This window comes from Sturnira hondurensis, unplaced genomic scaffold (genome assembly GCF_014824575.4).
Source record: "Sturnira hondurensis isolate 20B ecotype Veracruz unplaced genomic scaffold, ASM1482457v3 Scaffold0005252, whole genome shotgun sequence".
Classification (NCBI taxonomy): Eukaryota; Metazoa; Chordata; class Mammalia; order Chiroptera; family Phyllostomidae; genus Sturnira; species Sturnira hondurensis.
Genome location: NW_028077883.1, coordinates 8278960 through 8292873, shown reverse-complemented (window position 1 = coordinate 8292873; position 13914 = coordinate 8278960). Strand labels below are relative to the sequence as shown.

At 41.2% G+C, this 13914-nt stretch overlaps 1 protein-coding gene across 3 annotated transcripts in view; it reads right to left on the bottom strand.

The window, feature by feature from the left end:
• The window catches only part of HEPACAM2 (HEPACAM family member 2), a 42305-nt gene that overhangs the window by 3888 nt on the left and 24503 nt on the right, over positions 1 to 13914 (bottom strand). For 2 of the 3 annotated variants that reach the window (XM_037046479.1, XM_037046478.1), the window contains 5 exons: positions 6882 to 7007; positions 6775 to 6799; positions 6646 to 6683; positions 5364 to 5437; positions 1946 to 2059 (listed from right to left, as the gene is read on the bottom strand). In XM_037046479.1, the coding sequence (XP_036902374.1) occupies positions 1946 to 2059; positions 5364 to 5437; positions 6646 to 6683; positions 6775 to 6799; positions 6882 to 7007 (377 nt within the window). Of the gene's footprint in view, positions 1 to 1945; positions 2060 to 5363; positions 5438 to 6645; positions 6684 to 6774; positions 6800 to 6881; positions 7008 to 13914 lie in introns of those variants that run through there. The other variant, XM_037046477.1, reaches the window with a different exon arrangement.

Below are 13914 nucleotides of genomic sequence, written 5' to 3'. Positions count from 1 at the left end.
CAATTTTTTTCCGCAAAACCTACTTAACCATTTTGTGTTCTGAAGGTGCAGCTGTCATATTCCACAGTTTAAAATGAGCATTTACGCCCTGACTGGTGTGGGTGAGTGGGTTGGAGCATTGTCCTGTTAACCAGAAAGTTAGGGGTTTGATTCTTGGTCAGGGCTCATATGTAGGTTGTAGGTTCGATCCCTGGTCAGGGCACGTAAGAAAAGGCAACCAATCAATGTTTACATATTGGTCTCTCTCTCTCTCTCAAATCAGTAAATACATTAAAAAATAAAATGAACATTTATTTCATTGTGAGGAGACTTAAAACATAAATCTCAAGTTTTCATTTTGTTTGTTTGCCTTCTAACTGAAAAAAATAGGTACATAGAATAAAGGACATATAGGAAAACAGATGAATTTAAATAGGACATAATGTTTAATTGGATACAATCTTGAAATTAGAAAGCAGACAGCTCTGGATGGTGTGGCTCAATTAGTTGGAGCATTGTCCCATAAACCCAAAGGTTGTGGGTTCAATTCCCAGTCAGAGCACATGCCTGGGTTGCAGGTTCTGCCCAGGGTCAGAGTGCATACAAGAGACCAGATGGATGTTTCTCTCCCTCTCTCTCACCCCTCCCCTCTCTCTTAAAATCAGTGAGCACATACTCTATCGAGGATAAAAAAAAACAAAACTAGGAAGCAGACAGACTCTCAAAAACTCTTCTATTCCTTATAGTAAACAAAGAAAAACATCCCTTAATTTTCTATTCCAGAAAGTAAAGAAGGATTAGGTATCATTTTAGAGAGTTTCAAATGATCATGGAATTCCACTGTGGTCTTTTAGTAGATGAAAATTACACTTTAAAATAACTTTCTTTTGGAACTGAAAGTAGGAGCTAGAAAGCTTCTACACATGTCAGGGTCTGCTCCTAGTTTACCTGATGCCCTTCTCCCCAGGCTCCCTGGGAGGAGAAGGCCTGCACTTACGGGGGCCTCGGAGGCACTCTTGCCACTTTCTCAGCCCTTCGAGGGCGGCGTTGCTCCCCAGGACTCAGTCCCTGCCCTGTAAGGTGGTTTCCCAGGCATTCCTCCACGGCCAGCTGTTATTTTTGGTATTTACCCAGAGGTGTGCGTGAATTATTTTGCTGGACTGGGTTTCTTTTGCCAGAGGGGAAGTTCCTGTGTGTGGTTATTGGTGTTCTTTTCAAAGTCAATAAATGACACATAAAGAAATGATGGGAGATGATTTGTGGCAGTTATGCCTGCAGGCAGCTGAGGCCCATGAAAAAGGGAAGTTCACTGCACTATTTCAGAGGGCTGTAGGTTTCGATTCTCTGTGCTGGGAAGGTTGACGACTCCTCAGTGGTAGTTCTGAGGTTCCCTGGATGAGTAGTCTCCTGACACTGACCTAAGCTAAGGTTTTATGCTCTCGGTGCAAGGCCAGTCCTCACTGTGCTTCTGTTCACTTGGGAGTTTGGGAGTAGATTACTTTGAATCTGTAAGAGGTGTGACATTTGGCTGGTGATAGTGTGTGGAGCACATTTTGCAGGTTATTTCGTTGTTTTGTTTTCCCGGTCCTAAGTACAGCAACAGGTGGTTGGCTCTAAAACCACCACAGCCGCTGGAAAATCATCAAGATAACCAAAGTGGCTTGAGTGCTGGACAGAAGGTGGCTCTGATGTCCAGGTGTGGATTCACCGCAGGGAAACGCTGGGGTCTGGAGCTCTCCATTTCACCCACTGGCCCGAATGCATGGCCCCTGAAGATACTTGTGTGTTTGCCTATCTTGTTTCTTAAGATTATTTTCAGGTGGGGAACTATGTACAGAAGCTATGCTTTCCCATTTTAATATTTTCCTTCTGAGCCTTACAGTAAGTTCTGGGGAAAGTGGGGGTGGGGGGTGGGGGCTGAATGCCAAGCCTCTCCAAGGCAGCACCAATGAAGGCAAGTTCATACTTACTCTAGATGGTCTTGCTGTTGAGCAGGGATATGCTGAATAACTTCATAAATCGTGTAGTGCAAATCTTGCCCCGAGGCACCATCAGAGGCTGGAACAGACCTATTGGGCACCTAGGAAAGGTGGCGTATTAGAAAAATTAGCAGAGTAGTATAAATAGTATTCCCACTATTCTGCACAGTTGAAAACAACTGTGAAATAGTTGGGTGGAAAATTAAAACCATTTCTCTTCCCGACAATGTCCACTTCCTCTTTGCTACGGTTCCTGCATTTACTCTACGGTGTTGAGTGTAGCAGCGTCGCTGCGAGGTCAGAAGGGCAATAGTTGACACAGCAATCACTTTTTTCTCCCTTTAAGAAAAGAGTTGGCAGTACTGTAAAGGAAATAGAAGAGGAAGAAAAGACGGCAACAGAGAAGATATCAGGACAGTTTAGAATCAGAGAGTGTATGTTATTGTCTTTTATATTACATCTCAATTGCCTTTTCCCACCATTTGCGGATTATGTGTGCAAGGATGGTGGGAAAGCAAGACCAACGTCCTCATCAAACTGCAAGTCAGCAAAGATGGCACCAACACATATAGAACCCAGAAAGGGAGATATTTTGATGTGAATGTAGTCATGGGCTTCCACCTAAAGGCTTGGAAGAATGTGGAAAGTATAATTGTGTACTTGTGTGTGGTAACAACAAACGTATATTTGATTGAAACTGGAATTTGTGTTTTGTTAACTCTTATTCCTTGTATTTAATGGTATTTTCTTCCTGTGAACACTGCCTTCCAATTATTTAGCTCAAGTTTGGTTCCCCTCCTTATCCCAAACTCCCATTTTCATCCTATTTCTGATCACTTTCTGTGCTGTATGTAGCTCCACCAGGGGGGTGGCTTGCTAGGTTCTACTGGGGCACCTTAGCTTCATGTTTTCCTGGGAGCTGCCTGTTTTCACTCTGCCTGCTAAAGCTGTCGTGGGCAGCCCTGGGAGATGTGATTTGTCCTATTATTTTTGTGCCAGGGTGATTTTGGTTTACAGTTTGTACTTGAGATCAACTCTGGATTTTCTTTGGTGCAGAGGTGTTCAGGGGCTATGATAAAAGCAACCTACAGATGATGACGAACTCACCTAACCTAATATTAGAGCTGTCAAGTAGTAATCAATCTGTTCACTTCACGCCCCTGCATTCTGTCCAGCTTCTGAAAGAGGTGCTGGGTGGACAGTGACCTGTGTAGCAAGTACAGGGAGGAGGAGGAGCTCATCTGTGCCACAACTATGTGGGAGACGATTCTGATTTTTTAAAACCCCCAAAGTTCATAATGCAACTTATGTCCCTTTTTAACTTCAACTTTCAGGTCTTGGTTTTATTATTATTTCTCATTTCCTTCACCAAGCCAGTGCATTTGCTGCTGATCTTCATGTATAATTGCCGTTCTGGCTCCTTCTCACACAGATCCTCCTGCGCACGTTCCAGTCTTAATCCTTCTCACCCTCCTCTTGCACTTGCTGGTGTTGATTTCTCACTTCTTCCCAAAGTGCACCATGGAAAACCCCAGCTGATTTCTTAGGAGTTTTCAGCTTTGAAGATGGGCATAGCTCCAAATTAAATTATTCTACTTATGGCAAACATAAGCCGGGCTTTTGATATGCCATCAAAGCACTCATTTCTCTGCCTCATGTTCTTTTTTAAAAATTGTTTATGCTATTACAGTTGTCCCAATTTCCCTCCTTCGCCCCATCCCCTAGCCTCCCTTCCCACAGTCAATCCCCACACTGTTGTTCATGTCCATGGGTGATGCATACGTGTTCTTTGTCTAATCCCTTCACTTTCTTTCAACCAGTCCCAACCTCCTCCCACTTACAACTTTTAGTCTATTCCTTGTTTCTGTGCCTCTGATTCTATTTTGCTGGTTAGTTCATATTGTTCCTTAGATTCTAGTTACATGTCAGATCATATGGTATTTGTCTTTTACTGTGTAGCTTATTTCTCTTAGCATAACAGTCTCCAGTTCCATCCATGGAGCTGTTGCAAAAGGTAGGAATTACTTCTTTTTTCTGCTGCATAGTATTCCACTGTGTAAATGTGCCACAGTTTTTTATCATCCACTCATTTACTGATGCCTGCCTCATGTTCTTGAATATTGTAGCACTTCCAGCAAATAGAGGTCCTCCCAAATAAAGTCTTCAAACTGAGTACTGACTAATCACAAGGCTAACTGTAAAGTTTCTCACGTATATCTCAATCTTTTCTAATGAATTCCTAGGAATAAAAAACTGTGCCTGATTTAAAATAAACCCCTGACTTCAAAAATTCTGTTCCAAGTCTTACCAGCTCTTCACTTTTTTGCTCTCCCATTTATTTAAAAGCTACATCTGTGAGGGGTGCTTTCTGCCACAGTGGGAAGCTGGCGTTCAGAATAACAGATTCACCAAACATTTGTTTTTGTCTTTTTGGTTGTAGGAATGGTGGCTGAGCCAATCCTGTCCGACAGGGACTGGGGCATTGCAAAGCTTTTGCAGTGCAGTCCTGCCTTTCGACTCTGATGATGTGGGTGCTGGCATTACTGACTCACTCTTAGGAGGATGAAAGCCATACAGTCCCCCTCCCATTACTCATGTGGTGTGTTTGAAATAAAATCTATGGTCAGGACACTTACTGGGTGAACCTTACATTGATAGAATTCTCTGAACAAGTAAGGCAACCATCTCTAACAACAGAGAGTTTTAAAACACCCAGAAGCAAGTAGGCTGTGTCTGGCCCCTTCCTTAAGGGAGCTGTCATAGAGGAATATGGAAGCTGAGAAAAGATTGGTTCTACACAAATCCGAGCTGAATAGCTCAGAGAAACATTCTGCATGTCTACAAAGGATACAGTCTTTGTGGACTGAAAAAAAAAAGCTTCAACTCTGTTAAATCTCCCCTCTCACATCTCATGTACCTTTAGGATAAAAATAAAGATGCGTGCCTGCATACTCTGAGTTTACATGGTACCTTTCTTCTGAAGAGCAGAAGGAACCCTCAGGGATGTGGGTGTGAGCAGCTGTCTTTGCAATGTCCTCGAGAGATGTGAGGGGGAAATGCAGGGGGAGTGAGGAACAGAGTCCAGTGAAGTGGCGGGCTGCAGTCACTGCAATGATGTGGACATTTAAACCAGCGTGTCCTCATTCCCTCTGTCTTCAGTTCCCCTGACCTTCTACTTGGTTCTCTCTTCACTGAGTTTACCAGGCAAAGCATGTTTATGGACTAGTGTAGCCCCCTTATTCATGTTGGCCTTATTTCTGAAGTCTAAGCAAGATCCAGCCATGCCATTCAGAGTGAGTACACGCTGCTGACGGTGATGCAGCCTCTTGCCCACACTGCCCCGTGCTTAACTGAGGGCCACTTCCACCCCTGCTTCTTTGCTAACCAGCCACTGGGGAAACTGACCCTGGGAACACCAGAAGCATCCGGAAAAGCAACAAATTCATATATCCCAAAGTCATCCAAAGCATCTTCATGGCCTGAAATGGAAAACAAATGCTACGTATAAACCAACTGCTTCAATTTCTTATCATTGTTTTTAAGCATTTGCAAAACTTATCTTCATTGTCCCTTTCAGTGGTGTGTATAAAGCCCATTTAAGACTTCCTCACCCCCTGTGCTCACACTGCCTCTACACAGTGTCGGACATCACTCCTACTGAAACTGAATTGGGACCATTTTCTCAGAGCCTGATGTGGGAACAGTGTATTAAATATTCAGATAAACATACGTGGGTTGGCTTGTCCTCTGTGACTGTCAGATACCAGAGATCTATAACCGCCAAGGCTTCAGCCTGCTGCACTCAGCTAGACCTAACAGGGCCCACCAGGACTAGTGAGAACTACAGCTGCCCATACCTACAAAATGCAACACAGTACAATGTCAAGGTCACTAAACTCTCATCTGAAAGGTGACAGGAGTGAGGTGCTTAGGAGGAGCCAGATGGTCTCCCTGGGGCCTTTCCCAGCTCCGACTAGATGAGAGGAAGGAGTCCCATATTTGCCAAGCGTCCAGGCATCATATCAGACACTCCACCCACATCACATATTTGTGCCCATAGCAACCCTGAGGGGAAGTTAATGTCTTTATTACATAGATGAGGAAGTTGAGGTCAAGAAAAATAATTTTCCCAAGGTGACGCTGGGGGAAAGTGGTATATATGGGACTAAAATCCAGCTCCTTGTGACTCCAAGGCCCATCATTAACTTGTAACAACTCAGTAGGCAGTCAGTAGCGATGGCAGTGAGGAGCGTTCTGGGGACAAAGAAGCAGCAAAACTGTCAGGCTGCCAGCATCGTGTCTGCCTTTGGAATGAACAAAGTGGGGGGACCCTGGGCATTTTCAAAATAATAATGGGTCAATAGAATAGGATTCAGCAGAACTCAGTGATGGTGAGCAAATGGCTTCATCTCCCTGAGCCTTGGTTCTCTTGCCTCTACAGTGGAGCTCAGTGCCTTCCACCTTTTCTGCAGCCTTGGGTGACTCACATAAAACCAATGCAGGGGGTAGCACTTTGTAAAGTCAAGACACTATTCAAAGGTAAGGGATTTTAGTATTTTATCAATATTAGCTTATGTGGATTCTATTACATCAATATTACATTGTATATAATAGTGAATATCAAAAATATAATATACAAATTAATGTACATTACATTGATAATAGCCCCTTTTGGCCTAGCCATTACCTGAAAATGTTCGTGCTTTTCTGTATTCTGTTTCTGGCCTAAAAGACAAATTGGCATGTCTGTCAGTCTTCACAATTGAGGAAAACACATTTAGGAAAAAAATTATTTTACTAGAAACGTATACATTACCTGCCTTCTAGCTTCTGTTTGATCACTAAAATCAAGAAAAATAAACATAGTAAATACTTTAGAGTACATGTATAAAGCCATTTAAATTTTTTCTAATTTTACCCTACCTTTGGAGGGTTGATATTTTTTCCATAGGAGAAGAAAACACACGGCTAGAATCAAAAAGAGCGATATTCCGGTTATGCTCGCTAAAGGGGGCAGCGACTTCCCCTTCTGTGCAAGCTTCTCCAGTCCTGAGTGAAAGGACAAACACAGGTTTCATATTTTTCTTGAATATCAAGAATAAATTGCCATATAATTCAACTTGATTTTAAATGAGACACCACTGCAAATCTATTTATGAGAGGGACTATGAATGAGATGAAATGAAAGGAATGGACTTATTGGAGAACACCCAGTAGACTCTCTGAGATCATCCATGATCAGTTGTGGTGGCGTGCTGCCCCGGGACACACGGGTATGTCGTGCTAGATACAGCAAATAGCTCACGTCACACTTTTCTCCTTCTTCTTCCTGTCCCCCTCCCGCTCCTTCTCCTCTTCTTCCTTCTGATGTCATACCTTTCAGCAGCGTTTGCCACCATTTAACTTGGATCTGTTTGATCCTATTGTATCCAACGTCCCCAGATGCTAGGTTATTCCCCCTCACCTGCCATCTCACTCTTGCATAATTCAGGTGTGTGAATTTTCTCTAGAGAGGTGCTGTGTAATTAAAGGTGTGGAAAGGGAGGTGTTTGTTTTAAATACACTTTACTAATTTTTGACCAACAAAGAAATTTCATTCTTACAATAGAATGTGTGTATGATTGTTAAAATATTTAAAGTCCCGTGTTGTGACTAAAATTCCCTTTCTTTTGTAAGCCATTCCTGTATTCATCAGTATTCCTGTATAAAACATAGTGTAATACCCCTGGCTGATGTAGCTCAGTGGATTGAGCACAGGCCTGCAAACCAAACAACCGCAGTTCAATTCCCCATCAGGGCAGGTGCCTGGGTTGCAGGCCAGTTCCCAGCAGGGGACTCACGAGAGGCAACCACACATTGATATTTCTCTCCCTCTCTCCTTCCCTCCTCCTCTAAAGGTAAATAAATAAAATCTTAAAAAAACATACTGTAATATCTGAGTACTTACTTACAATATATTGTTGGGAACAAGAAAAATAGTCTCAGCCCCAAGGAGCCTGCGTCCCTAGCAAACATCCTGTAAGTTGATTGCCATCTGTTTAGTTTCAAAATTTTCCTTTCAGTTGAGTCAGACCCCACCCTGTTCCCGTGTGCGGGCTCTGTGAGCCAACAGCTAACCGCCACATCTGCTTCTGTGCAATGCTTGCTTGCTTGCCCCTATATAAGGACTTGGCTATAAGCACTAGGCGCGACTCTCATTTGCAGCCCTTGCGGGCACCGTGTCTCTGGACACCCTGAGAGTTCGCCCCTGCGCAGGTTAAACTTGGCCAATAAAGTAACATCTTTGAAACCCTGAAAGTCTCTGACATTTGTTCTCGTGGTTGGTGGATGCAACAATATCAGACTTTGTTCTAAGGGTACCTGATACATATTCACCCACTAAATGTTCACAATAATTTTATTAGGGAGCTATTATTATTATCCCCTCTTACAGATGAGGATAGTAGTTCAGGTAGTAAGTGGCAGAGTCCAGGGGAACCCCAGGCTGTTGACACTTTGTGCTGCCTCACTTGGATGTCATTTTAACACAACTTATTAACCAGGGCAATGCTAACACTAGTTCCAGACTGTAATATGTTTAGTCATAGAGTTCCTGTAATCTATAAAGTGGGAAGCAGTTTAACCTCCAACCAATGGGAGTAAACAGGTCTCTTTCACTTTATCATGGGAATCAGGTGTCCATGTGGAAATGAATCATGGAAGTTGCCCGTCTCGCTCCATCTTAATGTGGGAGTGACAGTCCTGGCACCTCACTTCTACTCCGAGGCGGTGGTGGGAACAGCCTGGAGAACGTGGGGGTGGTGAAGGCATGGCAGCCACTTGGCTCAGCAATAAATATCCGGCCCGCACTTCGTCATCTTTCACCGTGGGGCCTCGGCCGGGGGCTCCAGCAGCCAAGATGCGGAAGAACCTTAATCTTTCCCTTCTTTCCCCGTGGATCTGTGTGCACTCCCGTAGCTTTCCACGTAAACACCGTCATTCTTCATCTTCCAGAATCTTTTTGTAATATAGTATAGATCATATATATATATATAACTCCATTAAAAGGTCATGGAAGTCAATCTATCTCTTCTAATGTTCCTATACAATGTTGTTCACATATTCCTTTAAAGTCTTTGAGAGTTAAGCAGCTTGTTCTTTATTATTAAAAGTCTTTACCGTGTCAGATGAGAAGTTTGTAAATTTCTGATATCAATTCAAGGAATTGTGTCCCAGCTTTTTTCTACTAAAATGTTCTTTTTATGAGATTATAATACCTGTGTAATATTTTTGCCTTTAAACAGATTTTATTTTTGAAGTATATTTTATTGATTATGCCGTTACAGTTGTCCCAATTTTTTTCCCTTTTGCACGCCCCCCACCCAATACCTTCCTTCCCTTCAGCCAACCCCCAACCCCCCTTAGTTCATGTCCATGGGTTGTGCATGTAAGTTTTTTGGCTTCTCCTTTCCTTATACTATTGTTAACATCCCTCTGTCTATTTTTAAATAGATTTTAAGTTAAACTGTTTTTAACTCTGGGTGGAAGAAATAAATCGCATGATGGTTTAAAATGAACTACAATGGCAATTTGTCATTTCTACACGCAGTGTAGAGCCTCATAAAACTTACTGGGATTGTTTTTCATTTTCTCCTTGTTAATCATTTGTAGAGCAGCTTATATTCTCCCACTGTTAGAAAGCTGACCTTTTAGTCTGGAACTACGTTGCCACTTGGGTGATCGCCTTGAGAAGTCTCAGCCTTTCTCCAGGCATTGTGCTCCTGCTTCACAGTGTGTCCTCTCCAAAGAGCTAGACAACGTGGAAGTGACGCTTGACTCTGAGGCTCTGGATTTCCACATTAGTAAAATGGAGGTTAGCGTGACTGAGTTTTAAGTTCACCGTTGCTCTGCTATTATATGATTTCAGGCAGCCAGAGAGTTTGGCATAAAGTTTATTATGTGAATAGGACACTATATCCATTTGCATGCTAATTACTGAGTCTCGAAATACTTGTGTGCATATATATATATATATATACACAAAAGTTATAATAAAAAAACATTTTATTTATTTATTTATTTATTTTTAGAGAGAGGGAAAGGGAGGAAGAGAGAAACATAAATATATGGTTGCTTCTCAAACACCCCCTACTGGGGACCTGATCTGCAATCTAGGGATGTGCCCTGACTGGGACTTGAACCTGTGACTCTTTGGTTCACATGCCCAATCCACTGAGCCACGCCAGCCAGGCTGACAAAAGTNGGCATAAAGTTCATTATGTGAATAGGACACTATATCCATTTGCATGCTAATTAATGAGTCTTGAAATACTTGTGTGCATATATATATATATATATATATACACAAAAGTTATAATAAAAAAACATTTTATTTATTTATTTATTTATTTTTAGAGAGAGGGAAAGGGAGGAAGAGAGAAACATCAATATATGGTTGCTTCTAACACACCCCCTACTGGGGACCTGATCTGCAATCTAGGGATGTGCCCTGACTGGGACTCGAACCTGTGACTCTTTGGTTCACATGCCCAATCCACTGAGCCACGCCAGCCAGGCTGACAAAAGTTATAATTTTACTGGTATAAAGGATGTGTAGTACATAATTTAGAAATAATAATAAAAATGTCTATACTCTTTATTTTTAATTCCCTATATAGCTAATTGATTCTCACGGGGTGTTTTTGTTGAGCATTATGTATGTATAAAACCAAATGTATTGCAATTCATTTTCCCCATTTATTTAATATAGGTGTATCATATTAATAATAATGAAAATAATAAGAAAAAATAAAGCACCATTTCTAGGCACAGCTAAAGAAATAGTCTTAGAGAAACTAAAGTATTTGCTACAGTCAGTAAGTTCTAGAACTGATACCAGAACATGGCGCGGGGTGTGTTTGTTTTTTTTTTCCTACTGCAAGTTCAGTTTTTTCCTGCTAATCTGTGGTTAAAGAAAGGCTCTAGAATTGGCAGATAGTCTCCTACATAGTCAGTTTTCCTTTAACCTTTTCTAACACCAGACTTGGTGCGCTTTAACTGTCTTCTTGATGGCAAGACTGCCTTCACCAAAATGTACTAACTCCTGACCCCTCAAGAAAGTATCCAATGTTAATTTATTCTAGTCAAGTTTCTGCAATGCACTTTACCTGGAGAAAAACTGCAGAAAAACGTTTTAGTATAGTCTCAGCTTTTTTGCCTCTTGGAAACATGAAAATATGCTAATAGTTATTATTTCAGAGTACTTCCCATTCTAATGGTACAGTTACAATCTGGCAAATGTCAACTCTTTGCCAGGCTCTTCCAAGATTCTGAGGCCTGGTAGTAGGTTTAACATATAATGACAAAGAATGAATGGATATCCTTCAGTAGGTAAGATACATCTCCACCATTTTAAACTCTTTTCCCACCTTTGATATATATGTGTTAAAATGACCAAATTCGCACATTCTGGCCTACGGAGAATCCATCTTATTTCCTTTTCCATTGTTTCCTTATTTCTTTAGACTCCTTTCCATTGTCCTCTTGCCTCTCTTCCCCTTAGCCTCTGTTTGCCCTACATCAGAGAACCACCTTGTGGGGAGCAGCGCCTGTCAGCCCAAATCCTTGGCTGTGGCAAAGGCCTGGCATCCCTTGCCCTGGAGATGAGAAATAGGGCTAGTTCTTTCCTCAGAACAAATGAGCTTTCCCACTGGGCCCCCTTCTAATGGAGCGCATCCTGGCTCTCTGCTCTTCACACTGCTTCATTCCGTCTTCGAACATACGAGATTTACCAGGTCCAGCATTTGGAATTTGCTCCCTTTCACAAAGTAAAACGTGCCAAACATGTCAATGATCAACTCAAGGGGCAGAGTTGCTGTGGTCTCAGCTGTTGGTAAGTGTGTTTAGGAGAGATGTACTTCCAGAAGCCCAGCTTGAAAATAATACAGCAGGGAAATTCAGACCCAACTGCCACAGAGAATGTCCAGGGACCCTGGCTGTAGCTTGGGACACTTCTAGGAGTTTCAGTGGTTTTTTTTTCCTTTTAGAGAAGTTTCTACTTTTCAGGACATAGCATGCCATTCTCCCCATTATTTAAACATGATCGACTCATTTACCAAAGCCTTAGTGCAAATGCTATTTGCTCCCTCCTTAGGCAAACAAATAAAATGAAATAACATATTAAGTGCAAATATGGGCAAGAGGTGTGGTATCCATGGTATCGCCACCCGGCTGTTGGAGACACTGCACCTAAAACAGGATGGCCATATGCTACTAGTCAGCATGCCTATTTCTGGATCAGAACGGAGTTCTAAGCTCGCTCCCATCCAGTGTATTCGTTAATTATGGCAGCTGATTCATGTCCCCACAGAAACGGAGGTGCCATGTTGAGGGATGTGCTATTTTCACACTCCACCATGGCCCCACCTGACAACACAGTTATTCTGTGCTAGATGCTAATGGCGGTGCCACCTAAGTTCTCAGGGTCTGGGTGTTGGGGATGTAGTTCTAGCCTAGTCGATTTCTCCTGTGGCCCAAAGTGCAACACAGCTCCTGGACACCTTAACCTGAGAAACCTCTGGGCAGATGGAAGAAATGAGTACATTTATTTTCCTGCCTTGGGTCATTTTGCTATTCTCTCCTTTTACCTTGTTTATGCTATATGGAAATACATTGATACTAGGTAGGAAAAAAAAGGTATGCAATAGAAATCAATATTTAAAATGATAGATTTGTCAGGATCACATACAAATTTAAAACATTTGTGGTATGTCTAAATCTCAAACTATAGCCACATGGACCTTTGGAACTCTAATAATTTGAATACCCTCATTAAATGTGAACACTTGGATGTTAATCATTTCCATTATATGTATGTATATATGTACACACACACACAGTATGGCAAAATAGTGATTCAGACCCATTAAAATTGGTAATTGGGAACACCTGCATTCAAGGAAGTCCTTAACTTGGGTAATAAAATTATCGTTTTTTAAAATAAAGATTCTAATTTATTATTTTATTATTCTTTATAATAAATAAATAATTTATTTAAATTTTTAAATCTATAAAATAAATTATTTTATTATTCTAGTTTATTATTCTTTCCTGAAAACTTATACTCTAGATATTATTTCTAGTTACAGATATTTTATAATTTTTTCATTGACATGAATGTATAAACATGTCATGGACAAACCAGAGTACCTCTTTGTAGATAGCATAAAATTGGTTAAGGTGATAAGAAAATACATTTTATCTTGTATACGTGACATATCTTTTAGAAAGTCCACAGTCTTATTAATATTCTTAATCCAAAGCAGTTTATATAGTGGTTGAAAACAAGGGCTTTGAATTTGGATATTATTTTATTACTTATTAACCATGTGGCCTTAACCATTGCCCTGTGTTCTTTAGCATATCTCCACTGAACTACAGAAAGATCAAATAGTATCTCAAATTAGATGTGAATCATAGCCCACAGTGGTGGAAGGCACCATCTTGTACAGGTGGGAAAACACAGAGATAATTGTGACATTCTCCAGCCTTCCTCTCCCTAACTGAAAGTCCCCAATAGAACTTTTGATTATTTTCTGATCTTGTTATTTTCTTCTATATTGGTGACATCAGAGTCATCTTTGCCTCCTTTTTCCTTTGCCCTCTACATCTTATTGCTGAGACTTTTTGGTTGCCCATATTCTATGCCTCATTAAAAATAAAGAGATTCATCTATTTCTTGTAAGTTGATTCTGGTGACACCAAATACAAGTTGGTTCCAAAAATATCTCAAAGGCAGGTATGTTACCCCTCAAAATTATTTCAAATTCTCCACAGATCTCAATACAGATGGCTCATCAGAGTGGCTAGTAAGTGTTCAATTGGCAGTTACAAGCGATGTTCATTTTTCTTATTGTAGGTTGGTATACACTTACTGGTAATCTGCATTGCAAAGGTTCATTCATTTGGAAAACTTAAA